This window comes from Mauremys mutica, chromosome 9 (assembly GCF_020497125.1).
Source record: "Mauremys mutica isolate MM-2020 ecotype Southern chromosome 9, ASM2049712v1, whole genome shotgun sequence".
NCBI lineage: Eukaryota > Metazoa > Chordata > Testudines > Geoemydidae > Mauremys > Mauremys mutica.
Window position 1 is genome coordinate 59455633 of NC_059080.1, and position 26188 is coordinate 59481820.

The window sequence follows — 26188 nt, forward strand, 5'->3', positions numbered from 1 at the left end:
TGAGTGCCCACAGTCCCGATCGATGCTCATTCTTTGTCTACAGATCAGCCTTTTCCCCATAACAATGCTTTCTGAGACTCCTCCTTCAATGAGCCTCACAGCACAGTAGCTGCAGCACTCCAAAAGATCACTTTTCACCTTTATCTAGTATGCACGGACACAAACCCTTCTTCTACCAAAGTTGTGGGCACCAGATCCATGATGCTCATATACCCCTTTCTGGCCCAGGCAATGTGGGACAAAGCACAATAATTCAAATGGGTTCTTGAAGACAGTGTGAAGGAAAATTGCTAGGCCACTGACTGCCACTCACACACAGTCCCTCCCTACTCCATCACTATGGAAACATTCACAGTACTTACCGCATTTGTTCTAGCATCCTGGAGAGCAATTTTCCATGCCCTGCAAGAAACATTATTTAATGGATAAAGAGATACTCCACATTTCTTGTAAGGTTCTGAACAAAATATAGTTTGCCATTAAAATGTACAGCAGGAGCCAAGTGATATGGTGGAAAATGTATATCGAAGTTGCTGTGGGTGAAGGTAGCCTAAAGTTAAGGTAGGACATATGCACAGAGGGATTGCAGGAAGGAGGTATTAATTCCTCTGTACAGTCCATAAGCTATGGCAGGAGTAACGTGTGCTGTTTTGGGGCTCCTTGTTGTTTGAATACAAAGAAGGACAACAAAGAGCCAGGCATTAAGACGCAGGAGACCTGCAGCCACACGGAGGACGGGGCATCACTATAAACTAACAATTTGGAGTGGAGGGAGGGAAGGACACAGATGTGTCCCCACTATCCCTTCAGCCAAGTTGCACCTGTGCCAACGTGTAACCTAAAAAGAAGGTGAACAAGTGCCCATATCAAAAGGAACATTCTTCCTCTCAGCATTCGCCAGTATGCAGCTACCTTGAGGAATTCCAGAATATTTGGGGCCCATTCTTGGGCTACAAAGAGCTAAATACAGCATATTAAACAACATTCTTTGGAAACTCACAAGCAGTCATCTGCACTCTCTGCACAGAGGTTGATTGTTTTCCCATCCCGACAAACAATCTGCAGCAAACAGTCTCTTGGCTTCCCCTCTGGGGGCTGGAAATCTACTCCAGAAAAAGAAAGCAAAAGATTTCCATTTAATATTTTGGAAAACAAAATCCTTAACTTCTTGAAGATTCTAATTAATTCTCATTGTCTCAGTCCTTCTGGTCAGGTTTGAGTAAAGCAATGAGCTTGAGTTATACAGGTTTTGGTCTCCTACGGCACATATACACTGCGATAAAAGACCCACAGCATAGCTGCGGCTGGCCTGGGTCAACTGACTTGGACTGTGGGGCTAAAAAATTGCGATGTAGACATTTGGGCCCAGGCTGGCACCCGGGATCCCTCTCATAGGGTCTCAGGGCCCAAGCCCGAATGTCTAGACCACAATTTTATAGCTCCACAGCCTGAGCCCTGCAAGCCCGAGTCAGCTAAACCAGGCCAATCACAGTGTAGACATATCCCTGGGGTAGGGGCTCCATCAGCACAGGAGACAGTTACTACAGCTTAGACTGGCTGTCAGTCGAAAGCCTCTTAGGGAAGGACTTCGGCCTACCAGCTTGGATTTCGTTGTTACTGTATATAAAATGTTAGGCTAAAGGTTCTGTTAGAGACAAAACTGCATGCACAAATCCATCTTGTCCAAGTGGGTAAAAGAAATAAAATACAGGCAAACACAGATTATTCTTCTTCAAGCTCTCTCCTATCTGAAATCAGAAGCTGCCTGCACATATGGCATCAGCTCAGGAGACTCCAGCAATTTTGTGCTTTAGGAGAGATGCAACAGTTTTTCAGACCATGAAGCCATTTGCAACTTGAAGCCTCAACCAGTTTTAAAACAAACACACATCTTGAATTTAAAAAGCTGCAATGATGAAGAATCACTTACCTGTTACTAGACCAAGCAGAACACCAGTGTTAGAGAGTAATGATGTGCTAAGAGCACACTAGTTCAGTGAGTATATCCTCTCCTCAACAAGAAAGACATGCCAGCCTTGCTGCCTACCAGGGAAGGTCATGCTAAAATCTGGGGAAACATATTCATGGGAGTGGATTGCTAATCAACCTGATCCTTCTCAACTGGAGGTCTTAGCCCTGTATTGCCTAATACAGCCACAAAGGAGCTGAGTCAGCCAGGAGTCCACATTCCAAATCACTAGCCAGGGCGCTATAATCCCATTTACAGGCAAGGAGACAGCTGGATAAGGCCCCATGCACAGGGCCCTGCATAAGCAAAGGCCAGCCTTGTTCCCTGTGTGCTGGCTGCACACTGAACACAATGGCAGGACAGAATGCAGAACAAAAGGAGCGGCAGCCTCCCCAGGACACCGTGGAGAGCACCAGCCTGAACATTACCTGTCACTGCTGTGTGTGTATTTCTTGCTGGGTTGTGCCAACTGAAAGGGTGTTTCTTTACCAAATAAATACACTCTACTGCTGGTGTCCTTCTGGTCAATCAAGTATCAAGTGAACAAGTCATGCATCCAATGAAGTGGGTATTCACCCACGAAAGCTCATGCTCCAAAACGTCTGTTAGTCTATAAGGTGCCACAGGATTCTTTGCTGCTTCTGCTATAGTGCAGCCCTTTACTCAGAGTATACGCCAGCAGAATCAGTGTCATATACCACAAGTTCATCATCACTCAAGTAGTGTTTTATATGTGAATTGTGGCAAATGCCAAGATGATCTACCACATGATACAAAGCCGTGAGAAGCCACTCCCTTTATTCGTTTACAGGTATGGAATCAGGAAAGAAATTTTAAAAATCAAAAAGCACATGTTCTACCTCGGCATTCATTTCCCACTCTGATGTTGATGCAGTGCACTCGCATGTGGACTTTATCCTCTATGTCATGCCGCTGCTGATCATCATAGAATAGCAAATGGCCATCAGACCATAGGTCAAACCAATTCTTCTTCCAACGACGTAAAATAGTGCCTAAAAGAATGGAGAAAGTCACTTCTGGGGGCATTGACTGGAAAATGCTCGTGTCTAATATGGCCAAAGCAGCTTTTCAATTTGACCCTTGGAACAAGGTATTCTGAGGGTCCAACAACTAATTGCTAATTCATTGTGCATCAGGAAATCTCAACTTCAAAACAAAGGGACAAACAGTGTACAACAAATAATGCACATGATAGCTAGGCCTTATGTGTTATTTCTTATTTAACGATTAGCGTTATGATTGCAAGGTTGTTTTTTTAAGCTAACAACCTAATGCTTCAGGATTCTAGCATGCTAGTGACCAAGTACTACATGGGACCAAGTGAATAAGCAAAGGCTGGTAGTTGTCCAGTAAATTTTCCAAGCTCCACTTATAATAATCCATTTGGTTAGGTTTTTATTTTTTTCCACAAAGCATTACTTACAGAAGACGACTACCAAACCAGGCGTGCTCAGCTATAGCAATGCCTATGTTCCCATTATTGTAATCCAAAAGGTCAGATGGTGATGCTATCAAAATAGACAGTTTCTTTTGGTCCAATATCCTTGAGCACATCCTGGTAGAACTGTTTAAACGGGACACAGAGAAATATATTGTCCCCCATTGATGGTCTATAAGAGAAACCGATACACACAGCCAAACTGTCTGTTGGGGAAAGTAGGTAAAAAGCCCATCACTCACTTTGCCGAAGCAGCCATCCACTCTTCACAAATGCCATCTCCGTTTACTCTAGGGTGAGAAAAGAAGAAAAAGGGAAAAAAAGACAACCATAATTTTCAATACATTGCAACAATCAATCAGGGAGAAGAATCTCTAGGCATCCTGGCTAGTTGTAACACCTAGATGCACCAAGGTGTTACATCTAGCTGATGTGTGCACAAGAGTGTCTCCTTCCTCAAATGCATGCCCGTTGAAAGACTACATGGCTGGGATAGTCTGAACCATTTAAGAGTGATCTGCAAGGGTTACAGGAAGACTCTCCAGATCATCTTTTGGCAGCTGCGAAGATACCCAGTAAAGATCAGTTAATATTCCACAAACTTTTACACTATTAGTGAATGCAATGAAAAACATCCGATGATGTTAGAAGATACTTTCACTACTAGTGACCTATTTCTGTTCTTTACTAAGTCATGTTATCAGACATACAGATGAACACAATATGTTGGAGAAGAGTCCACGTGGCTGGGAAATCATGCCTCATAATCTATTAGATTTCTTTGAGGGGCTCAACAAGTATGTGTATACGAGTGATCGGATAAGTAAGCAGTCATGGGATAGGAGGGAAAATCCTTGCACAGACCAGTAACTGGTTAACAGATAGAAAACAAAGGGTAGGAATAAATGGTCAGTTTTCACAGTGGACAGAAGTAAACAGTGGGACTCCCCAAAGATCTGTACTGGGACCAGTGCTTTTCAATATATTTATAAATGATCTGGGAAAAGGGGTAAATGGTCAGGTAGCAAAGTTTGGAGGCGATAAGAAATTACTCAAGATAGTTAAGTCCACAGCTGACTCTGAAGAATTACAAAGGGGTCTCACAAAACTGGGAGACTGGGCAAGAGAAAGGCAGACGAAATTCAATAAGTGCAAAATAATGCTAATTGAAAAATGTAATTCCAACTACACACACAAAATGATGGGGTCTACATTAGCTGTTATTACTCAAGAAAGATCTTGGACACATCATGGATAGGTCTCTCACATCCGCTCAATGTGCAGCAGCAGTCAAAAAAGTTAAAACAATGCTAGGAACTATTAGGAAAGGGAAAGAGAATAAGATACAAAATATATTGCCACTGTACACCCATAAAGCCATAGTACACCCAAACCTTGAATATTGCGAGAAGTTCTGGTTGCCCCATCTCAAAAAAGAAACACATTTGAATTGGAAAAAGCATAGAGAAAGGTGACTAAAGATATTAAGGTTCTGGAACAGTTTCCATATGAGGAGAGATTAAAAAGACTGGGACCGTTCATCTTAGAAAAGAGACTGAGGGTGGATCTGTTAGAGGTCTACAAAACCATGAATTTTGTGGAGAAAGTGAATAAAGAAGTGTTATTTATCCTTTCATATAAACACAAGGATCACCCAATGAGATTAACAGGCAGCAGGTTTAAAACAAAAAAAGGAAGTACAGTAAATCCTCACTTAACGTTGTAGTTATATTCCTGAAAAATGCGACTAAGTGAAACAAAGTTAAGCGAATCCAATTTCCCTATAAGAATTAACGTAAATAGGGGGGTTAGGTTCCAGGGAATTTTTTTTTTAAACCAGACAAAAGGCATTATATACATTTTAAATAAGCAATTTAATACAGGTACTGTACTATAGTTGGGAGGTGCTCCCGCCTTACCCTACACAGGCACAGCCCACTGGCACTGGAGATGAGGCAGGCAAGGAGGCTGAAGGTGCTGTAGGCTAGAAGCACATTGTGCAGCAGCAGCAGCAGCTTCCCCTACTCTGCAAGCACCAGGGCGGGCTCAACCCTCAGCCTACCCACTCCCCCCCTTCCTCCAAGCTCCCATCCTTGACCTGCCTCTTCCCTTCCCTGCCACCTCCTCCCACTTTACTTCCCACACTGCCTCCTCGCTCCTCCCCCTCCCTCCCCTCCCTTCTAAACACCGCAAGCCAGCTGATTGCCGTGGACAGATGGCAGGGAAGGGGGGTGGGGGAGGCGCATGATGAGTCCTCACTCCTCCCTCCTGCCCGGGGCAATCAGCTGGCTTGCAGCATTCGGGAGGCAGGGGAGGGAGGGGGAGCCTGCACGCCAAGTCCTCACTCCTCCCCCCTCCCTCCTGCCCCCAAAACGCCGCAAGCCAGCTGATTGCCATGGGCAGGAGATGGGGGAGAAGGGGGAATGCGCTGATCTGCAGGGCCTGCTGGCAGGCAGGAGGCGCTGGGGAGGGGGACATAGGGAGGCTGCCAGCTGTGGAGAAAGCAGGCAGCCAAACAACGTAAGAGTGGAGCATTGCACAACTTTAAAAGAGCATGTTCCCTAATTGATCAGCAACAAAACAATGTTAGCTGGGATGACTTAAAGTGAGGAGTTACTGTACTTCTTCACACAATGGAGTGTCAACCTGTAGAACTTGTTGCCAGGGGATGTTGTGAAGGCCAGAAGAATAACTGGTTTCAATTAAGAATTAGATAAATTCATAGAGGATACGTCTACCAATGGTTATTAGTCAAGATGACCAGGGACACAACCCCATGCTCTGGGTGTCCCTAAGCCTCTGACTGCCAGAAGCTGGGAGTGGATGAGACGGGGAAGGATCACTCGATAGTTGTCCTGTTCTGTTCATTCCCTCTGAAGCATCTAGCACCACTTTCTGGCGACAGGATTCTGGGCTAGATGGACTACTGGTCTGACCCAGTATGGCCATTCTTATGTTCTCGATATTAAAGACCAGTTTTGAGTTTCACTTGAACTGACAAAAGCAACGCATTCCCAACTAAAACTGCTACTTACCACTAGAAGAGGTGAGAGTCAGCAGGTGACTGAGAATGATGTCTTCATTCCCCAACACGAATCAATTTCGTAACTGTTCCCCTGGTTTTCATGCCACTCTATGAACTTCCTCTATTCTACGTCTCAAAACTCATACGCTACATCACCACCCTAACTTCCCCATCCAGTCAGAACTTCCAGCCGTGCCCTTCTTTCAGTCCTTGCTGAATGCCTGCCCCAGCTATCCACCCTACAGAAAAGCTCACCAGGACAGAAAGGACATAGTGTAATGTTAATGGGGAGGGGAAGAGTTCTCCTTTATGACTATGTTGTCCCATATCAAAACTGTCTCCATCTCCCTCCCAGAGACACTGTTGTTCCTGAACTTGCACCTACTTAAAATGAAAAAGTTCTTATTTCTCTTTAGCTTTCAAGTGACACATACTGCACATAAAGGACACTACACTAAGCCAAGTTCTATTGCACATTATACTCAGCTGCTGGGCTGCTACATTCTGGATTTGGTTGCATGATAAATTGAACAAACCTCAAAAGGAAGTGTGGGGGGGGGTTGTTTTATAACACACAGATGTTTTGACTTATTTATTTTTAAAGGGTTGAGTTTTACTCACCTGGCTGTGATTCAGACAGAGCAGCTAGAACAAGTGTCATTTTTTAACTTGCAACAAGGTCAATCCTTCAGGTGCAATTTTTTAACTTGTAAAGTAAGACTATGAAAGACACAGGAGTTTAAAGGAGATTCAGACCCCTTTGAACCTACTACTCAACATTTGCTTGTTACGAAAGTACACAAAAAAATGTCCATTAAAGGTCTCACTGATTTGGCATACTTCAACAAGTTTGCTGTTCTCTACCCCTTTCCAGCTGAGGATCTAAAAAGAGCTTTACAAAGGAGACTCAATACCCTTGTAAATTATGGTAACTATCCCCTTTTAGAGATGGGGAAATTGGAACTGCTACCAAAGTCCTGTCGTTATAATTTGTAATTACAGATGAAAAAAGTGTAAAAATAGCTCCAGTATCAGCTGCCCCCCGGCCCTCCTGTAGTCTCTGAATTTAGAAGGGAAAAGTTCTCTCAAGCAGAGACTCTCTCTTCAGTTTTAGCTCAGATCCATTAATAATATAAAATTATAAACCTTACCATACATACCAAAAAAAGGTTTAAAATGGAAGTCCTAGTGAGCACTTAGGTAATGCTTTACTACCCAGTTCTTACAACAAGATTCTAAAATATTCTTAGCCCCATAAGCATGAAATCTGCTCCTCTGCCCCTTTTCTGATCTCTAAGTGCACATCCTCAAGTGTCAGGCCTCATGCCTTTACTTATCCCCAGGTGTAATTCTGCCACTCTCAGACCAGGCCCCAGGCTACAGTATCCTGTGTATCAACTGTTCTGATCCTAGCAGCAGGTCCAACTGAGTTTGAGCAACTGCTACTGCACCCACCTTGATCTCTTCAGCAGTCTGTGACCACAAGCATATACAGTGACCAGAAAGCCTTCTTAAACTGTTTATTCTAACAGCAGAAAAAAAGAATTTTAAACCAACCAAGTCTACAAGAATGTCTCTCTTACCTGAAGAAGAGCTCTATGTAAACTTGAAAGCTTGTCTCTCTTACCAACACACGCTGGTCCAATAAAAGATATCAGCTCACCCGCCTTGTCTCTCCAATATCCTCAGAGTGACACAGCTACACCACCACTGCATCTCTTACCTAAAGGTTTACCACCCCCAGTTGGTAACCTAAGCAGGCCTCACTTCAGACACCCCTATCTCTGTGTCCCTGGTTCCCTCAAACCCCTATCTCTGTGTCCCTGGTTCCCTCAAACAACTTCTACCCCCTTGAGAGAGTGTCCTCTTTTAAACTGTCCAGAACTTTTTTTTTTTTTTATCTCTAGTGTGTGCAGGCCTTTTCCTATCTGGGCATTGTGCCTTAACTCTCGAGTGTCTCCTGAGAAGTAGCTTATCTTGAGCCATTCTTTCCCTTCCTGCTTGGTTTTTCCATACAGCCCCCTTAAATCACTAAATCAATATAATCATTCAGTAAATGTCCAATAACCAAGTCAATGCAGAATATTCATAATTATTACAGAGCAGCTCCATGCCTGTCACAATTCGGTCTACAGGAGGCTGGCACAGCTTACCTGCAGGATTCCAGATATTCTCTTATCCAGGCAGGAAAGCCAACAGAACATACTAGAGCAGTTTCAGACATTAAACATGCATAAAGGAACATCGCACGATCAGGCTGGGTTACAACATAAGACAAATTGGAGTCATTTAAGGTTTTACTATATACATCAGTGTTTCTGAAGGACCGCTGCCACTCCAAGATCTCCCTGACACAATTTAGGAAGTCAGCAAGAGGGACCCTGGTATCAAAAAGGTTGAGAAACACTGCTACATATGACAGACAGTTGGCGAAATTCCTCCTAGGCGAGAACCCAGTTTTTAAAACGAGGGGAAAAAAAGTATGACGCACTGCATTACAAGAGGTGCTTGAACATACTCTTGTATTTCTTAGTAGCTCTGCTAGGGGTGTATAGAGATATACTGAAATGTGTCTTATTAACTGCAGTTTTGTATTCTTTAACATCAAGTGGCTAATTACTGTATTACAACATGATCAAAGACTATGGAGAAAGGCAAACTGCTAGCAGATGATAGCCCAGCCTAATTATTGTATTCCCAGGACTATTAGTAAAGAAAACTGCTCCCACTGTAGACAGTCAAAATTCTGGAAGTTTGGGATGGTGAGATCAGCTTCTAGACAGGCATTAAACTATGATGTGTATTTAAAAATAACGCTTTTAATTACAGCTTGCATTTAAGCCATCTTGCTAGTTCATTGATTAGAACCCTTTGTAAGATCATAACCTGCTTTAAACCAGCTCATATCCTGCTTTAATGCTAGCTTAATGCCAGAAAACATACTTGAATTACACACCAAGGCTCCAAACCTTCATATACTTTTACAATTGCTGTTTTTTATGCACTGCTTTCAACTGGACTAAGTGTATGTGAAGATAATCAATCATGCACTTAAGACTTTGCAGGATCACAGCTTAAATTCTCACAATTGTAATAACTGTATTAATATGTCCCAATACACGTTAGCTATGCCATCAGCATCACAAATGCACCTCTTTTCCAGCAAGATATCAACTGCTAGCATTGGACACAGAAACTCTTTCCCCATTAATTCCTAATACTGGAAAATTAGCAGTTGTTGGCATATATGTTAGATCCCTTCTATTTTATTACCCTTTGGATGTGTTTTGTATTAGTGGGTCTCCTTATATATTCTCCCCCTCCCCCATTTAAAGTGACAAATTGTAACTGATCACATTAACATGAAATCGAGATCAGTGGTTCTCAACCTTTTCCCCCCCCACGGAGCACTTGAAAATTGCTGAGGGTCTCAGTGGACCACTTAGTGATCTTTCAAAATGTTGTTTGTACCGTTAGCTAACTATTGTAAAACTCTTTGGATAAAAACACTATATAAAAAAAATAACTTTTTTTGTTCTACAAATAAAAGCACAACTCATATTTTAATATCTGTAGTCTTACCTTTCTAATGTGATGGATATGCCCTCTCCCACCCTGCCGCAGCAGCCTCCAAACTGGGGCGGGGGGGGGGGGGGAGGTCTCTCCCCCACCACAGCCGCCACAGAGCTGAGGCTGGGAAGGAGGGCCATCTCTCCCTGGCAGCCGGAGCCCTGGAGCTGGAGAAAGACACCTCTTTCTCTGGCCGCCGCAGCCCTGCACATCCCAAATTCCCCCCACCCTCCCTCTTCTCACCCCACTACTCCCTCCCCTCCTTATTCCCCTCCATAGGCCACCACCTCACCTTACATGTGCGTCTTCTCCAGGTCCAGGCACCTAATTAGTGAACCCAAGCCACTAATTAGGTGGGTGGTCCTCTACTCTCTCGTGTGTGGTTGCCCAGGTGCGCACCTTAGAGGAAACTATCCGCTGACCACCTGAATGGAGCTCACAGACCACAGTTTGAGAACCTCTGATCTAAAGGTGACCGTAGTTTACAGCACTCAGAAAACACAAGATCAAGTGCTACTAGATGCTCTCCATATTTACACTTTATTGCTGCATAGAGTTCTATGGCTTATCTGGTCATGCTACTCACTTCATTTTCTAAAAAGAGGAAGAACCAACAACTTCCTTCCTCCTACCTAAAATAGTTCTAAAAAATACCCCAATTACTGTAGCATCTGTGCACCTGATGATCTTTAATGTACACCCTCATGACAGCCATGAGGTACGGCAGTGCTATTATTCCCATTTTACAGATGGGGAACTGAGGCACAGAGAGACTAAGGCCCAGATCCTTAAAAATATTCAGTCTCCTAACTTCCACTAATTTCAATGAAGATAGGAGCCTAAATACCTTTAATGATTTGGACCTAAGTGTCTTGCACAAAGTCTCACAGAAAGTTCCATGCTAGCACCCTACCCATGGACAACCCTTCCTTTCTAGAGCTTTAAATGCTCTAATTGTATTTAAGCTTTAAAAAAGAAAACACACACACAAAATTTTCTCCTGCATGTGAAACATTTACTACTGAAATACCAATCTGTACATAAGGGACAATCCTGTGTGGTACTGAGTGCCCTCAGTAGTTATTAAAGTCAACTGGAGTTCCAACAGTGAACTCTCATGAAATCCCACTGACTTCAGTGGTCGTAAGTGTAGTGTCAGGCAATGAGACAGTTGTTGCTACCTTAGAAACATACCCATACTGTTAGAATAAGATAGCATTACTCCCCATGGTATAGAGCAGACATGTTTCTTCCATCAACTGTTTGGGTTTTTTTTTTTAAAAGGAGAGACCAAGAAACCTTTTCTTCTGAACAATTAAAAGCTACATATAAAGTTTAGTGGAGGACTGCTTTTTTTAAAAAGTTAAGCCCTGTAGAATGTCTAAAAGTGTATCATACAAAAAACTGTTGATATATCACCATGAAAAAAAAAACAAATCCAATGGTTGGACAGCAACTGATGATGGTGATAACATTTTCTATTTATACAATATTTTGCATGTAATCTCATATATGACAAGTTATGTGCTGCAGTAAATTAAAATAAACTAAACTTAATTTAATTAAGTGCATGACACTTACTACCAGTGTATACAAGGATAAAAATCACACAGGAAGGTAGAATGTATTACTGTCAGCACACAGATGGGAGTACCACTGCAACTAAACAGATGTTCTGCCCTGGACCTCTTGTATGGAAATATTCAGTTTTGAGAAGAAATACAATTTATGCATTCAGTCAACAGTAAATTTAAAGATATTTCCATAATTGTAAAAGCTAGCTTGATAGGATCAGTTATAATGGAGTAGTATTTGCCTTAAGTTAATGTTTAATAAAAGTGCAACTACTACATGAAAACAGGATTTAGAACAAATTGGGACATTTTCTTGACACCTGTGATAAATGAATCAATCACTGAAATCTAAAGGCAATAATGCAATGGTGCTCTGCAGACATTGGACATAAATTAACAGCAGCAGGACTGAAAAGAGCTATGGCTGTCCCACACTGTGCAGATTAGCAGCATTCTTCCTCCTCCTGTTTGCACATGACAGCTTTCATTTCCAGAAAATGTAAAGATAATCCAGAATATCCAATAGTCTTTTTTGTAAGATTTGTACTATTCCCAGGGGCAGATTTTTCAAACCTGCATTCCCTACTTGCATCTGCTTTTGGGAGGGCAAAGGAAAATTACAGGGACAATTAACAGAATTAAGATGGCAATGGTCCCAATTCTGCAACTGGATCTCAGTGGGAGTTTGGGCAGGGGTCTGCCAATTCAGACCTAACTGCAGGATCGGGTCCCAGATACCCAATTGTTCCCACCCATTAGATACATACACATCTCAGTAGTGTTAAGTGTTCCTGTGAATGACTGAGGATGGAGAATTAAAACAATATAATGAAGGGCAACCAGGGTGAGGCTGGTCTGAAAATCAGACCCAGAAAGACCTAGTTACAGAAAGAACAGTTTTGGAATTACGTTAGCACTGAGTCTGGATAGTTCACAAGCCAGTCCCTACCCTATCTTGAGGTGAGGGGTTTCAGGCTTAACAGCAGTGTTCTCCTCCCTAAACTTGCGTCCCCCCGCCCCCCACGCCTTCCCCCTTCTACCTCATCTCACCGAATAAGAGTTATAGTGCCAAATTCAAACACCAGCTATGTCCATTGAAACAAGTGGGAATACTTTGCCTTTTAAACTTCCCAATCCTGCAACTGGCTACATGTTGGCAGACTCAAGCTTGCTGAAGTAAACATGCTCCACGCAGAGCCACTTTCAGGATCTAGGCTAAAATTAGAAAGGGCAAAAGTCATCCAATTCAAAACTGCTAGAGACTCACAAGTCAGAGCTCAGATGCAAATGACTCAGAGAAATAATATCCCAGTTACTTCCCTGTCCAATCCGCCCCCTCCATTATGCATTCTTGCTTGTATTACGTGGCTGTGTTTTTCTACTGTTACCAGAATTGAATTCCACTATTGAACAACTCATACCTCTGCCATCCTGGCTACATTAGGACTATGCCTTGCCTTGCCCTGCTTTCCCCAGTCTATCCACAATACAAAGCTTACAAAGCATTCAAAGTCTGCACTGCTTTTGTATTCATCCAAAAACATGTCTGGACTCCCTAACCTCACCAATTATATACAAAGCTATAAACACCTAAACCTGAATGAAATTGTTTGCATTTTTTTTTTCATTTCAGTGAGGGGAAAAAAAACAGATAAATTCAATTTCAGTTTGAAACAAAAAAAAAAAGTTTTCATTGGGCCACCAAACTGAAAAATATATTCAATCAGCTCTACCTGATGCCCTCAGTTTAATCACAAGTTTCACAATATTTGGTGATTTTCTTAAAGCCCCAGTGCTGGAATCAAGAAAGTGCATGAGAGTCTCAGGTTTCATTAAAAAGGGAAATTTCTAGTCCTCATGGTTGAGGACAAGCTTGAAAAAATAAAGCAAATGTAACCTAAAGACTCAGAAACCAGAAAACAAATAAAAAGATCCTCAAATTTAAAATCAGGAGGCTGTTTTTTTTTTTTTTTAAATAAGGCTCATGATTTTTTAAATGGGTGGCAATACCACACTTTACAGACATCTCAGACCCTAGGACCTATTTGGATGACCTCAGCAGAAAGGACATGATTCTCTCCCCCAAAAGGCAGTGACAACACTACACTAAGGCCAAGTCTTCACCGGATCGGCAGGTAGTCATCGATCTATCGGAGGTCTAGTGTAGACGCGATAAAATTGATCTCCGATCACGCTTCCGTCGACTCCACAACTCCAGCTCACGAGAGGTGGAAGCGGAGTTGATGGGGGAGCGTCAGGAGTCGACTCGCTGCCATCCTCACAGCCAGGTAAGTCGACCTAAGATATGCCAACTTCAGCTACGCTATTCACGTAGCTGAAGTTGTGTATTTTAGGTCAACCCCCCTGCTAGTGTAGACCTGGGCTTAGATTATGGGCAAGGAATATTATCCTAATAGGTAACATGCTGGAGACAAGAGGCCTCTTCTTTTCAGTTAAGCCACGTAGCATCAATTGAAGTTTCTATTCTGTTTGCTTACCAGACCCACCCTAACACTTCCTCAGTGGAGTGGGAGATTCTTTCAGATTTAAAGGGAGAGAGGAAAACTCTCTCTTCTGGGGGAAGGAGGAGTTGGCTGCACTTAGTAGACAGTGGTGTTGTAGCCACATGGGTCCCAGAATATTAGCGACATAAGGCAGGGGAGAGAATATATTTTATTGGGTCAACTTCTGTTGGGGAGAGGCACAAGCTTTCCAGCCACACAGTGGTCCTCTTCAGGTGTGGCAAAGGCAGCTACCTGAAGATAGGGTGACCAGACAGCAAATGTGAAAAATCAGGACAGGGGGTGGGGGGTAATAGAAGCCTATATAAGAAAGAGACTAAAAAATTTGGGACTGTCCCTACAAAATCGGTACATCTGGTCACCCTACCTTTAGAAGAGCTGTGCGTGGCTTGAAAGCTTGGGTCTCTCCCCAACAGAAGCTGGCCCAATAGAAGCTATGACCTCCCCCGCCTTGTCTCTCTTATTTCAAGCAGACACTTGGCGTCTCCCTGGCTTGTCTCTAGCTGCTTCCCTCCCCCTGCGCTCTGCCCCAGGGCCAGCCCCGGCACTCGGAGCACCTGCCGCCCAGGAGCTGCAAACCTGCACGAGGCCTGCCAGCCGCGCTGCCGGTGGGTCGGGTCGCTAGGGATGATCCCTGTGCCCCAGCTGGGGGCCCGGAGCGGCGCAGCGCAAGACGCGCCTTCAACCCCGGCTGGTTACAAAACACCGCCTGCCCCCGGGCAGCGTCTCAGCGACCTCGGCTCGGCTCGCTCGCGCCCGCCTCGCCCTGGCACCGGCTCCAGGCAGGACAGCAGAGCCCCCGCCCCGGGGCCCGCTCCTACGCACCTGCTGCTTCCCTCAGAACTGACGCGCAATCCCCGCGCAGGGCGCCCCGGGCTCCTTCCGGACGCTCACTGCGCTCCTGCGCTCATCATCGCCCCTCTGACGTCAGCCCGTCCTGTGATCCGTGAGCTCATCTGATCCTACTGCGCATGCTCCGGGGGCGGCTGGGAGTTGTAGTTTCCAGGGGCGAGGTCAGGAGGCCCCGGGCGCTGCCAGCTTCTGTGCACGTGCTAGTAACCACACCGGTGCCCATGGGCCAGGCAGCCCGTTGGATCGTGGGGAGCGCGAGCGCTGGGTGGATGCTGCTGTAGGGTTCCTTTTGCCCGCAATTGAAACAAAAGCACGGGGGGGGGGCACTTTTCTCCCTCACTTTCCCGGGAGGCCGGCACCAGAAATACTGCAGGGGCGTGTTTGGAGGCTACCATTCTCCTGGATTTCAGTTTAATATCCTGAGACCATGATGCAAGTGGCTGCAATTTTTCCGAACCAGTGTGTGAATGGTGGGGCGTGGCTTTATTTTTTTCCATCCTTGCACTAGTGAACAGGGAGAGAGAGAGGGAGTTGCTTCATTTATCATATACTGTTCATTTTACATTTAAAAAAACAGTTATTTAGTTGCCCATTTCAATGAACTCTGTTCTAGGTAACTCAATCTCACCATCCCGGCTTCCTCTGAGCACTTTGAGCTGCATCTTGGGTGTGGATTTGGGCCCCATTCACCAAAGTATGCAAGTAGGTGCCTATTTTTAAACATGTGAGTTGTCTCATTAAAGCTAGCTAGGCACATACATACGCCCTGGTTCAGCAAGATACTTTGGTTTAGGTTACACTTGTGGTGGCCTCTTCCCTGACAAAGGTGTTGAACATATACTTAAGGCCCTACCAAATTCACAGCCATGAAAATCACATTACGGACCATGAAATCTGGTCTCCCTCATGAAATCTGGTCTTTTGTGTACCTTTTACCCTATACTATACAGATTTAATGGGGGAGAGCCACAAGGTGGGTGAGGTAATATTTTTTAATTGGACCAACTTTTGTTGGTGAAAGAAACAAGCTTTCAAACCCCACAGAGCTCTTCTCCTGGTCTGTGAAGCTCAAAAGCTTCTGTCTTCCATCAATCAAAGTTGGCCCAAACAAAGAGATTACCTCACCCACCTTCTCTCTGTTTGTTTTAGCCGCTTTAAAGCTTGAACTCTTTGAATCTCAAGTTCTACTATCATAAAAAAATTATCTGACCTCCCCCCATAATTTCCCACAACTGTGAAAATTAAAAATTATATATAAAAAAGCTTACAAATAAACAATTGATATTACAGATCAAAGTTATAAAAAAAATAAAAATTGCATTCTGCCAAGTCTATTTATAAGCCACCAGAGCAGCAGGGTTGAAGCTCAGGGGTGGTGGGAGGTCAGAACCTATCCCCACTAGAGTCATCTCCCAATTTAAGGACCTGAAACTGTAAATCACAGCAATCATACATTGTCCTCACACTAACAGAAGGAACCTCAGCAACTTCCAGAGGATGAATGAGGTTTGCAGGATATGGGATTAAATCAGAGATGGGAGTAAAGAAAGGAGTTTCCTTATTCTTGATGCAGTATAGAAATGTGCACTGCACTTTGCCCAACAGCTTAGACAAGGCACTGCCCCAGGGAATTTCAGTATACTGGTAAGTACAACTAGTGGAAACAGAAAGAGTTACAAACAGAAAGCCTGAGGGTGGGGGTAAGCAATCAGGGATTGAAAGAAAGGTAGATGGGTTTCAAGAAGGTCACAGCAGGCTGGCATCACCTGCTTAATAGTTAATCTGCCATTAAAACTAAACTACAGAACCTCTATGTTGGGAACACGCCTGGGACAGGGCACAACGCAGTGAGTCAGCACGCTACTCCCCTATCCGCTGTGGTCCCCATTCCTCTTCAGATGGTAGGAGGCTCATGGCAGAGCTGATCTCACACCCATTTATCTCCTGTGTACCCACCTGCCTGATTTTGGGGAGGCAGCCATTGGAACCAAGCAAGTAAAGTTTCTGGGCCAGGGGAGCAGAGAGCACCCTTAGCTGCTGATGGGGGCGAACACAATTTAAAGGTTCCTCCCCAACAGCTCAAGTCATGCCCTCCTTTCCCAGGTAGCCTCCCCTTACCCTTGGTTCCCCTGTGGGAAAGCAGCTCACCTGTGCAGAGCTAAGTGTGCACTCCTGCCGGCAGTTCTGGAGAGAAAGAGCAAGCCCTTTCCTGGACAAGTGGGGTTCGTAGGGGACATTAGTGCAGCAGGCCTACCTCCACCACAACCTAGATAGCAAGGAGGCTGCTGCTCCATTTGGTAAAGCCTGGATGTTCTGATATTAGATTTCTGTATGGAATGAAATACTCGTAGGCTTTTCAAGAACAATGTCATAAATATTCTTATCTCCTTCCTCAGCCAAGGCAAATATTTTCTAAACTCCGTTCCCAGTTCCATACGTCAGTTAGTTGACAGGCACTTCATTACTTTCTGTTAAGCTGTGCTGTAGTTCAGAAGCAACGAAGCACTCCCTTTCATGGCTCTATCAAACTGTACGTCTTGGAGGGTCTGAGACCAATGCCCTGGAGTTTAGCATTTTCTTTCCCTCTTATTTATGATGGTTAAAAATGGGACAATTTCTGACACCACATCATGTGACCATGGTAAAGAATGACAGAAAGCAACTTTCTTCTAAGATTTGTCTTATAGATTCATAGATTTTTAAGGCCAGAAGTGACTCTCTAGTCAAACTCCTGCACAACAAAGGCCCCAGAATTTCACACCGCGATTCCTGCATCAAACCCATAAATTCTGGTTGACTCAGTGCATTTCTTGTAGAAAGACATCCAATCTTGATTTAAAGACTTCAAGAAATGGCAAATTCACCACATCCCTCGGTAAATTTCTCCAATGGTTAATTATCCTCACTGTTAATCTATGTCTTATTTCTAGTCAGAAACATTTAATAAAGTTCCTTGTTCAAATGAGGAAAACAACCTTATCCAAAAGCTATATCTCTATTTCACTGTAGAGCTTTTCATTAGAACCTTTTCCTGCCCCATCCAGCTACAGATTTAAAGAAACAGCACACACATCCTCACAGTGGTAGGTCAAGCAAGGGATCCTGCATATTTTAGCAGACTTCAGACACTTGTAAAGAGCTGTTTATTTAAAGTGCAAAAGAATATTTTTTTCTTTTGTAAGAGTTGAGCATAAAGAAGCAATGTTTGCCTCAGCCATAGTCTTTCTTCATCTGTCATGAAATCCCCTGGACTTCCCCCTTTTCTTCTTCTCTCCCTGAATCTAATCACAATTATAAATAGAAATTATTTGTGAAACCTATGATACAGTCCCCTTGGGTGAAAACTGTCCAATGGTGGATTAACATATGGGTCCTGGCCAATTTGGGAGCCCCTGCAGGTTCACCAGAACCTCTGGAGAAGTCAGGGGGCCATCAGTGCCAGAACTGTGGCCCCGCCTCCTGTTCCTCCTCCTTCTCCCCAAGACCCTGCCCCCTCCTCATCCTCTTTCCCTGGGGCCCTGTTGCCCAGGTCAGGTGGATGGTCTGGGGCTCCCCATAGAGGCCCGGTCTTCCTGGACAGCTTATTATGGCCCGGCTCTGGCTTCAGCCTGGCCAGGGGGTGGGGTATCAGGGGGAAGAGCAGGAGCTGGGGGTGTGGCCCTATGGCAAGGGAAATATGGGGGGACCAAATATTCTTTGTGCCAAGGACCCCAATAAATCTTAATCTACCTCTGAGGCTATCCTGGGCTTCACTATGTGTTGGGAGGGGAAGAATAATGGTGAGAACAGACAGGAAAGGAACAGAGAGGACTTTTGTTTGAGAGTAGTTCTGGGAGTTTTGGATGCAGCTGGTGAAGGGAATTTGTGTACAGTTAATTCTGCAGCTAACTCATACAGTCCCATCGCTTTATGGAAAGCTCTACTCTCAAGATCTGAAGCAAATTTCTTACCCTCACCAGCTGACAAGATATTTTCAGGAACTTAATATTCAGTTGTGGATGGAAGCAGGTGCACCCTTTAATCAATAGCTTAGAAACTTTCAAAAGAACTGAAAAAACATTTATACGTCCATTTTCAGCTGAATCCGAAGAAGCTGAGACCAAAGTTCAGCTAGATCTGATGGGCTTAAAATACCCCACTCTGCTGCAGTTCAAATTTCATGAAGCAATTAGATTTCTAAATGTCTAAGTGGCAGATATCCAAAGCTACATAGGAGGGCTGCTAGTTGTAAAAACCTCTTTTGGAGTTGAACAGCATGACCTGTATTTCCTAACCAATCAGCTGCCTATACAGTGCAGTGTGGTTTATGTCTTCAATACATGATAAGTTTTTGCCACCAGTTTACCCTTTTAAGTGTTTAAATTTCCCAGGTCCTTTCCAAGTCTCCCTGGATCCTTCTTATGCTATTGAAACTCTTGCTTCAAAATGTGGTATCACGCTCTACTACCCTCTTTTTGTAAAATGTTACTGTAATCTTACATAAAGTGGTCTCCACTAGGGATAGGGAAAAGGTCAAATGTATTTAAAATCTCAAAGGAGGATGTATACAAAATATCCTAAAACAGAAAACTGAAACAGAGGCATAAGAGAGAGTCCCTTCCTAGACTGCCTGAAACGACTTCTTATTCCCCCATGGAAAACTTCTATGATCCTCCTTATAGTTTCCTTGGTAATTGACATATAGTCAGCATAAAATCTTTGGCATATGACCCATAAACTTGCAAAATAGACCATGTTAATTGTGAAACTGAAGAAAACATAACAGCAGTCACTTACATTCCCTCATGTATGTGGCCAGCTGAAAAGTAAAGTCAGACCGCAGCAATGCCAGTCTTCCCATTGAGACTCCTTTTAGTAGCAATATCAGGCCCCAAGAAGGAACGTGCTAGGCAATATATAAATAAATCAGAGATAGTCTCTGCCCTGCAGAGCTAAACTCTAAACAGATCAGACAAAGGGAGTATTATCCCCATTTTAAACCTGGGGAATTGTCAGGAGCGGCTCTAGGATTTGCACCGCCCCTAGCAGGGCGGCACGCCGCGGGGGGCGCTCTGGCGGTCGCCGGTCCTGCGGCTCCGGTGGACCTCCTGCAGACGTGCTTGCGGAGGGTCCGCTGGTCCCGCGACTCCGGTGGACCTCCCGCAGGCATGCCTGCGGATGCTCCACCGAAGCTGCGGGACCAGCGGACCCTCCGCAGGCACGTCTGCGGGAGGTCCACCGGAGCCGCCTGCTGCCCTGCCGCGGGACGCCGCCCCAAACGCGCGCTTGGCGCGCTGGGGTCTGGAGCCGGCCCTGGGAATTGTATTTGTGCTCGGCTTTGCTCAGCATTCTAAGTGACTACATGGCTAATTCACATTTTCAAATGTGATTTAGGAGCCTAAGTTTTATAGAAAGTCAATAGGATTTAGGAATCTAACTGCCTGTCACTTTTCAAAATGGGACTTAGCTATCTAAATCCCTTAGGCTTGGCAACACAGAGTGGAACAATGCCTAAATACCTTTAAAAATCTGGGACAAAGAGATTAAGTGACTTGTCCAATAGCACATAGGAAGTCTGTAGCAGAGCCAGGAAGTCTGATGCTCAGTCACATCCTTTAACTACAAAACCCATCCTTCCTCTCATTATCCTTCCTTTCCTTCTGTATTTCATAGAGCACTCTGGGCACCTTATATTGCTCTACAAATAAAATTATTACCCTGTACATTTCGTTCTGAAATTATATGTAGATTTATATGCAAATGAAATGCAGTCTTTGGGCTCCTGGCAAGAGGCCAATGCAGCCCTTCGGGCTGTGAGGATTGCCCAACATAGCACTGAACTCTCTGATGATAGGAGATAAAGAGGAAGCATTTCCAGAGGCCCAGCTTTCATTGCCAGCATCGACTATTTTATGTTAATTAAAAACAAACTGGCATGAGAGCCCAAATGCTTATCAGACATTCCTGCAGGTCACAGCCAGCAGAGCTATTTCCCTCTTAGTAATGTCAGCTTGTAAGATAATAAGAAAAGCTAATTGCAGAATGTTATCTGTTGGCAGGCATCACAAGGTAGCTGGCCCCTGTAAATGAACTAGGGCCAGCTCCCTCTGCCAGGACAGGTGCTCCAGTTTGGCCAATTACGAGGGCAGGGTAGCATCTGGGAACTGAAAAGGATCATTGGTGGGAGGGGAGACAGGGAGAATGTCCTAGTCAATTAGAGCAGACTGGTTCAGTCAGGGTTAGGTGAGAGCTGCCAGAGATCAGGGGAACTTGAGGAAGTCCTGGAAGAAAGCAGAAGGTGTTTGTGGGGGAAGGCTGAACAAGGCAGGAGACGAGCTCCCAGAGGAGTTGCTGGCTGATATCCCCAAGCCAGAGAGCAGAAGGCAGCAGCAGTAGATGGAGATGTCTGCTCTCTCTAAGCTGGAGCTGAGGGCCAGAAAGGGCTGAAGGCAGAGGAGCAGTGGAGGAGTTTTTACCTCCTGACATCCCCAGGGCTGGAGAGCTGGACCCAGAGGAACCATGATAGGGCCAAGGAGCATGAGGCTGCTCCTGAGCAAAGAGGCAGTGGGGGACTCCTGTGGGGAGGAGTGAGGATTACACTCCAGTTGGAAGGGCTGGGGGGGCTGTCCTGGTAAAAGGAGAGGGGAGTACTCACAGAGTCTGGACGTGATCGAAGGCACCACTGTGTAGTATGTAGGACAGCAGGGAGATGTCTTGAGACAACCTGAAACAATAATTCTGAGATTTATGAACTGCTCAGTTCATCTCGGTGGGTGTTCTCATTGCCCTCCTGAATGCTTTAGAGCCTGTGATATGCATGAAGTATGCCTTCTCTCAGCTTCCCGCCCGAAGGGGCAGGGCTTCCCCAGATCCTGGCTCACGCAGGGGCATGGGCCTCAGACCCTCCCACAGAACGCAGCACACGAGGGAGATGGGGGATCTAACCCCTGTAGGTGGGCACAGCCAGCCTCCAGATCCTGGCACATGCATTGGAGGATAGACAAAGGGGCTCAGACGCCCCTAGATGGGCAAGACCTCCGGTATCCCAGCTCACAGGAGGGAAGAGAGAAGGATGCTCAGGCCCCTTGAGAGAGGCATGAGCCCCCTAGATCTGGGCACACACAGGCAAGGGGAGAATGTGGGGCTATCAGTTGTCCCTGCCCCTATTCTCCACCAGTCCTCCTGCCACTCACCCTCAGATCTCCCTTCCTAGGTCCCACCCCTCCACTCCCCCCAACCTCCATACCTCCCCCATCTGAGTCCCACAACCATTCTCTCTTCTCCATAACACCCTCTCCTCATTGCAGCCCCAAACTCCTCTCTATTCCCCCACCTCTTAAGACCCCTCTCCTCCAGGAAGCATTCACACATCTAATTTTGTACCCCAGATACTTGGATTACATTCCCCCCAAAATAAAATTGCCACCCAGGATTCACAAATTGTAGCAACCTCCATTCACTCAGTCCAAAACTCCTTGTGTCTTAGGTGGGGGCTTGTGATTAACTTATCTTTAAGTCTGTCAATTAAGGGTGAGCTCACAGCTCTCAGTCTCAGGGCTTGTCTACACTACCTCGCGGGGTCTAAGATCTGCAACTTCAGCTACGTGAATAGCATAGCTGAAGTTGACGTACTTAGCTCTACTTACTGCGGTCTCTTCACTGCTGTAAGTCAACAGCTGATGCTGTCCTGTCAGCTCTGCTTGCGCACCTCATTCTTGTGGAGTACTGGAGTCGACGGGAGAGTGTTCAGTGGTCGATTTATTGCATCTATACTAGACATGATAAATTAACTCCCACTGGATCAATCGCTGCCCGATGATCCTGCCGGTAGTGTAGACAAGCCCTCAGTGAGGTCTGTCATCTATGACTCATCCACTCCTGACTAGTATTTCTTAGTTCCACAGTGTAAGGCAGCAGAAAGAAATTGGTTGGGGTGGGGAGAGGCTGTAACTCAGGAACACGTTGGGCAAATGTCCCCAAATCTGGATTGCTAACGTTGTTACCCACCAGGCACACCAAATTTTAAAGCAATCTGAGTAACTGTTTAGATTTTAAGAACACTTTCAAGAGTCAAGTTTTAGAACATATCAAATAGAGGGAACAGAAATCCTCTAGCCCATTTTCTGCATTGGAATGTGCACACTGTGAAAACAAATATTTTCAGTTTGAGTCCCCCAAATATTTAGTGGGTGCCATGCATGACCTTGGGTAAAACTTAACAGATTGAAATCATTTTGACCCACGTCACATCCATAATTAAATCTCTAGGTCTGTGCAAAAGAATCCACTTAGAATCTTTTTTGGAGAATGGCTATTTTTGGGGGGTTATATCTCTGCAACCCCTATTTCAGATTAACCCAAATTTGGATGACTAACTCTACCCTGCAGCCTCCTGCGACACACCAAATTTCAAAGCAATCTGAGTAAGCACATTGATTTTAGAAAGGTCAACCTTAAGCAGAAGTTGTGATGTAATCTTAACTATAGTGGTGCTACTGTGCCACTGTAAAACTTCCTGTCATCAGTCTATCTTCCTTCCTAGGCCTCTGCTTGGATGATGATGAACCACTGATCTGTGTTCTGACTGTCATATATGCTTGTCATTTTGGTTTGTTATTGTAGGGTTACTCAAAAATATTGGGAAGGAAATTTCAGTTCCAAGTAGTCTTGTAAAGAACAGCAAGCACTGGGTGTGGGATTTTCCTCAAGTACCTAGGGTAGTCAGAGACCCAGCTTGCACTGGCTTGATAATGCCAATGGGAGTTGGGCTTCTTACTTCTTTAGGAATCTATAAAATATTTGGCCAAGATACTTAATGCTTTGGTTGGGGAAAAGATATATATGTCCTAATCCAAAGCCCACTGAAGTCAATGGAGGACTCCTGTTGACTCTAGTGGGCTTTTGATTGGGCCATATATATTTCTCCCCAACCAAACATCAAGTATCTTGCCCAAATATTTCATAGATTCCAAGGCCAGAAGACACCACCAGGATCGTCTAATCTGACCTCCTGGATAGCTCAGACTATAGAACTTCCCCAAAATAATTCCTTGAGCAGATCTTTTAGAAAAAAACATCCAATCTTGATTTAAAAATTGCCAGTGATAGAGAATCCACCATGACTATTGGTAAATTGTTCCAATGGTTAAAATTTCCATTGTTCCACGGTTGAAATTTTATACCTTTTTTCCAGTTTGAATTTGTCTAATTTCAACTTCCAGCCATTTCTCTGCTACACTGAAGAGCTCATTATTAAATATTTGGGTGTATAGACTGATCCAATCACCCCTCAACCTTCTCTTCTCTAAGGTAAATAGATTGAGCTCCTTGAGTTTATCACTATAAGTAGGGGGGGGGGAAGAGTCCAGGATACCATGTTTCTTCTGTTTGGCCATGGCTTTTTTCCTGTCTGTGATTTTCTCAAAGGGTGGGTCACCAGCCCAGTGTGAAGGGGAGGCCCAGGGGTGGGGGGGAGGGTGCTGGAGAGTGAGCCCACCCATGTACTCACCTTGCAGTGTCACCCAGGTTTGCTGCCTCCCCGTCATGATAGGGCAGTAGCAGAGCCAAACTTCAGTGAGTGGTGTTGTGACCTAGCGTGCAAGGTCATAGTGCCACTCAGGTTTGGCCCATCTGTCCCCACCACATCATGATGGGGAGACCTGGGGAGGGGGCTGTTCAAACCTATGTGGCCCTTCAACCCCGCGTTCTAGGTTGGAATGCCCAGAGTGGGGCTCCAGGCCCAGCCTCAGGAGCTGCCACGGACCGCGGTGAGTGCAGGGCATGCTCGCTCTCCAAGCTCCCTCCTGCCCCCAGCACCCCTTCCTCACTGGGCAGGATTAGGGTTCCGGTGTTGCTGGGTGGAAAATGCTGCTGTGGCTGGTTGGGGCCCCCTCAGCAGGGTGAGGAGGCTGGAATATTTTAACCAGAAATCCAGGAGCAGTCCCAGTACTGTAGTAACCCAGGACTTTTACTAAATTTACCATGACGGCATCATGATTTTTGATTGTGACAAATCTGCAGTCCCAACCGTAAGGCATGTTTTCTAACCCTTTAATCATTCTTGAGCTCTTCTCCAAACCCTCTCCAATTTATAGACATCAATAGCTACTAGCCAGGATAGGCGGGGATGGCATCCCTAGCCTGTTTGCCAGAAGCTGGGAATAGGCGACAGGGGATCGATCACTTGATGATTACCTGTTCTGTTCATTCCCTCTGGGGCACCTGGCATTGGCCACTGTCGGAAGACAGGATACTGGGCTAGATGGACCTTTGGTCTAACAGAGTATGGCCGTTCTTATGTTCTTATGACCTGTCCTCTTCATTGTTTACCTCTCCTCCAAAGATGCCCTTTGTCTGTGAACCATTCTGCTAGTTGCAAATTCATCATATCACAGTGGGAGATTTTGTTTTGCTTCTGCCTTTTATCAGAGCAAACTCCAGTATCTGCATCTCCCAGAAGCTTCTTCAGTCCTTTTGATTAAGCAGTAGGAGCTATGGCCAAGGGCAGAGTTTAGCAAATGCCAGTGTTTTGCTTTGTTTTTTTGGCAGTTAGGCTCAGACAAACTGTCCCCAGCTGTTTTGGATTTTTTTTAAACAAAAATGGAATCTGAGAGCTCCTTGCCAGAAACAAATGTGAAATGAACATAGTGTAAAACATATACTGAAACATATACATTCTGAACTTGTTCCTCTCTAATGGAGCCATCAGCCATGCAAGCCAGTTGGAGCTAGATTGTAACTTGGATTACACACCTGTGCAAGGAAATAAGCAGGGGCAAGAATCCCTCTTTGGCCCCGGTTTGCACTACCTTGACTTAGATTCAGCTATGTGGAAGTAAATGGATGTTGCCTGCCAAATTATGTCCAAGCGCAAGTGAAGAGGGAAGGGAACAAGTGGACGGAGCCTTAGTTCCACTTTTCTTTGCCCTCCACCCCACTCACAAGCCACAGTAGTTGAGTTAGCACACAGAGGGTGCTAGAGTTTGCTGGTGAAACAGGCCAGGAACAAATTATGCCCCTCCCCCACAGCACGGACAATTCAAAGGAGAAATTGTGTCTCAGAGCTGTTTCACACAATCTGGCCATTTGCAAATAGCCCAAATAGAAGATTATTTGTCCCACACACAGTTCCATTTCCCTCCTTCTGACTGGATAGTTTTACCTGCATTTACAGTTCTGAAGCCATCACTGGCCAAAAAGCAGAGCATTGTTATATTTGTTCTCACAGGGCTAGATTCT

At 44.9% G+C, this 26188-nt stretch overlaps 1 protein-coding gene across 6 annotated transcripts in view; it reads right to left on the reverse strand.

The window, feature by feature from the left end:
* Nucleotides 1-22702, reverse strand: part of PLEKHB2 (pleckstrin homology domain containing B2) — a 33155-nt gene extending 10453 nt beyond the window's left edge. The window contains exons 1-6 of one of the 6 annotated variants that reach the window (XM_045030038.1): nucleotides 22597-22702; nucleotides 21606-21674; nucleotides 3671-3718; nucleotides 2830-2982; nucleotides 1001-1106; nucleotides 363-402 (exon numbers count right to left, since the gene is read on the reverse strand). In XM_045030038.1, the coding sequence (XP_044885973.1) occupies nucleotides 363-402; nucleotides 1001-1106; nucleotides 2830-2982; nucleotides 3671-3707 (336 nt within the window). In that variant the 5' untranslated portion in view covers nucleotides 3708-3718; nucleotides 21606-21674; nucleotides 22597-22702. Of the gene's footprint in view, nucleotides 1-362; nucleotides 403-1000; nucleotides 1107-2829; nucleotides 2983-3670; nucleotides 3719-6463; nucleotides 6812-12715; nucleotides 12778-14698; nucleotides 14780-14944; nucleotides 15085-21605; nucleotides 21675-22596 lie in introns of those variants that run through there. The other 5 variants (XM_045030041.1, XM_045030035.1, XM_045030039.1 and 2 more) reach the window with 5 other exon arrangements.
* Between the last annotated feature and the right edge of the window lie 3486 nt (nucleotides 22703-26188).